The sequence below is a fragment of the Apaloderma vittatum genome, unplaced genomic scaffold, assembly GCF_000703405.1.
Source record: "Apaloderma vittatum isolate BGI_N311 unplaced genomic scaffold, ASM70340v1 scaffold7011, whole genome shotgun sequence".
Taxonomy (NCBI): Eukaryota; Metazoa; Chordata; class Aves; order Trogoniformes; family Trogonidae; genus Apaloderma; species Apaloderma vittatum.
In genome coordinates, this window is record NW_009698404.1 from 9,997 (window position 1) to 13,593 (window position 3,597).

A 3,597-nucleotide genomic window follows, 5' to 3' on the forward strand; every position below is an offset into this window, starting at 1 on the left:
GAGAGTTAAAATTGCAGTAGCTGTGTAATTTTAGAGGTTATTTAAGATGATATTTTGTCTCAGACAGAGTAGTTTGGCTGTGCAGGTTCATGTGGAATAAACATAACTTGGATCCCATCATTATTCAGTGAAACTCCTTAAGACTTGGAGTTCTTCAGGAAACCGTTCTTCAGGGTTTGAGGTGAATGGATGAGTTACAAAGGGGTCTGTGGTCTTTGGATGGGGAGTTTCAGTGCCTTGTTACTGCTCATAGTCTTCCATGTGAAGGAAAGAGTCGTCCTTTCAACCCTTCTCTGGAATTTTGCTGCTGTGGCCAAGGGGTAAAAAAGAGCTCTGGGTTTCAGTCTGGTGAGTGACTTTTGTGCCGCCAGATATCTTGATGTGCCCATCAGGAAAAATACCTGCGTAAATGTAACGTACTGTCCTACTGCTGGCATTGCTTCACTGTCTTCCTGCGATAAAGGCTCATAGTGCACTCTTACTTTATACAGAGAATATTTACAGATTTTCTTAGGAGTCTTAAAGATCTAAATATTATTAGTTATGGAATCCTGATTGACTGCAAAAATCTGTAATTTTAGGGCAGAGGGCCTGGAACTAGATGATCTTTAAAGTCTCTTCCAACGTGAACCATTCTGTGAGTCTATGATTCTATGACCTCAGCATGCTGTTTACCAAACTGGTTTTGCAGCTTGTAAATTCCAACAAAGTGAGGAGCTTCCCCCTCTCACTGATGGGCTTCAGAGAATTCAGAAGAGTGCGCAACAGTTCCGTTCTAGTCATCATTCCCCGTGTGTTCAGTTGAAGAAAATCTGATATTTTCTCTATTATGATTTGAATTATTTGTAGATGTGTAGACTAATTCCTCAAAGGTGTATTTCTCAACATTTTTGAAAAAGATTCAATTATGGAAAGAGGTCTTTCTGCTCAGTTTCCAAAATAATCACTCCTCAACTTTTTCCACTACATTTCAAGATTATTGCAAATCGAGAGTACTGTGCCCTTGATATTTTGATAGACTAACTTTATATATAATTCAGCAACTTAAGTAGAATTTTTGGACAGCAAGTGAAGTTATAGCATCAGTATTGAAAAAACATCCTTAAAAATCTTCAGTGCCCGGTTAGGGGAAACAGTGGTAGATAAACAATGGAATTAATTTTTTTGCGCCCTCTACTGCTCGTGTTGGTTAGACGAACTTTAGAGACCACGTAGCACATTTCTGTTTGTGTTGAAGTGTGTAAGTTAAATGTGAACTTTTAGGAATTGTATGAAATGGCTACCTACACTGACAAGAAATAAATACTCGTGCTTCTTCATAAAGTAAGATTTTTTTTTTTTTGAGACAATATATTAGCTGTATTTTTCTTCATGTGGCGTAGACTAAGTTCCTCTATCTTCTACAATGGCTAGATTTTTCTCTGTAAGAATTTGAATTGTCTGTTTGCATTCATGTTGAATGATTTTATTTTTTTTTAATCAACTTGTTATTTTTACTTTTAATTAATTCTGAAGTGTAGCTCTGTAGCTTCGTTCAGCAGGGGGATGACCATCGGTCATCTAGAGTGAATAAGAGTGGGAATTAAGGAAAGAGGATAAGAAGTGATTGCATAGTTGGAAGTGCTTTAAGTAGTGTAAGAATAATTATGTTCCACTCGCGAGACAGCATTTGTTTAGGTTTTTATTTTAGTTTGAATTTTGAAAGGAGGTGGGAACAAGGAGATCTTTTAATCACAGGATGCCAGTCGTTCTCCATGTCTCATCTGAACTGTTCAGAAAGGGTCGAATTTTTTTCAAAAGAGGATCTCGAGCGACATCTTTGAGGTAGTTTCTTACTGTGAGAAACGTTGAGCTTTATGTAAACAAAAGAGTCACTGTGTTTCTCCCTCTTAGGTGTGCGGAGTTGTTTTCACTCAGTCTTCTTGTGTTAATATTGAATAAGCAGAGACAGTCCGGCTGGAGGTGAAAGATGGTAAGCAAGCCCGAGGGCTTGTTCTGGTCAGCTTTAAACCTCTGATTGCCAGGTTTTCCTAATTTCCCATTTCCAGGGCATCACTGGCGTGACCTTGCCTGCTGAATATGATGTTCTGGGTTGCAGGATTCTCACATGCCTTTGGAAGTGGGCAGCCAGGCATTGTTTACAGGACGCCAAATGAACCCTGCACTCGCAGCAAGTTTGATAAACACACATTTCCTCCTTTTATCAGTGAGATTGCAGAATGTGAAGTATGAGTTTCCAGTTTTACTCATTCCCTTCAAACCTTTTCCTGTTTAAAAACTGAATCTCACTAACTGGATGATGATACATCCTTAGTTTTGTTTTGCTTTTTTTGTTATTGTTGTTTTGGATTCAACTTACTGGTCCCTGACACTTTATTTCAGTGCCTACCTTGACCAGGTTTGGCAGATTTTCAGATAAAAGCTTTCCATTTGTTCAGTGCCGAAGAGGTTCATCCCTATCAATGTAAAGTGAATGCTAATTAACAGTAATGACTTCTAATCACTTTGCTTTTATACTCCTTTAGGAGCACTGCTATTATCCAATGTAGTTAAGTGAAATGCTTGTATATGAATCAACAATGCAGTATTTCTTCTCGTAGCTATTGCTCATAATCAAGCTTTGAATAAATTATGATAGTAAAATTGGTTTTAATGTGCTGTATTGCATGGGGAAAAAGAAACCTTAAATATCTTGTTAAATAACTTGAATATTTAGAGAGTTATCTATTAACATTTTGTCATTCGGTATTGTAGTTAAATGGAAAAATACATTAAGATGTTTAAGTCAATTTTGTAAATGTTATCAAAACCTTTTCTATGGTTTGAATTTCATGTAAGTGACACACGTAGGCTCAACAGCCTCAGCAACAGCCCCATTTGGGTCCAGTTGCACATACGTAGAAATGAACTACAACTTTCTGAATTAAAATGCAGAGAACTTCACCTGTTTTGGACTGGTAGGGTAGTGTAGGTTACTATGCGTTTCTGTATTAATACTGTGTATCTAACAAACTGTGAGTTTTGCTTACATGCATGCCGTTGCTCTGCCTACCTGCAATCATACACAATCATATGAAAACAAGAGCTAAACGGATTTCTAGACTGGTAGTAAATTCAGCAATTTTAGAATAATTCTGGTTTAGAAACAGAATTAGACTGAACACAATATATGCGAATTGGAAATTTAGTGAACTTAACATTGTATATATAAGGCCTGTGTGGAAGCCAAAGATAGCACAGCTGGATGAACCCTTTTGATGTGCACATTAGTTTCTGGTTTTTGTTTATCTTCTGTTAAAAAAATGCTTGAAACAATTACTTAAATCACATAGAAGGAATTGCAGGACTCGGTGTCTGTGAAGGAATTGGGGTCTTGCTTGGTAAATATGTTTCTATTGTCTTTTTTTGCAATTAAAAAAAAAAAAAGGATTTTCATTTTCTGTGTACCTCTCTCTTTACATGTTTAGAGACAATTCCTCCACAGTTACGGTCACAGTTCTTAAGCGTGTGGTTGTGAGTATTCACATGCACCGTCTGTGGTTTGATTTTGTTTGTTTTGTTCATTCATTCACATAGCTGTAGGTGATTTTCTGGTAC

General features: G+C 37.1%; 1 protein-coding gene across 1 annotated transcript in view; it reads left to right on the forward strand.

The window, feature by feature from the left end:
- Positions 1-2,232, forward strand: part of LOC104280364 (diphthine--ammonia ligase-like) — a gene marked incomplete at its 5' end in the record, with an annotated part of 8,999 nt that extends 6,767 nt beyond the window's left edge. The window contains 3 exon segments of the mRNA XM_009877991.1: positions 2,049-2,088; positions 2,091-2,129; positions 2,132-2,232. Coding sequence (XP_009876293.1) covers positions 2,049-2,088; positions 2,091-2,129; positions 2,132-2,232 — 180 coding nt within the window.
- Between the last annotated feature and the right edge of the window lie 1,365 nt (positions 2,233-3,597).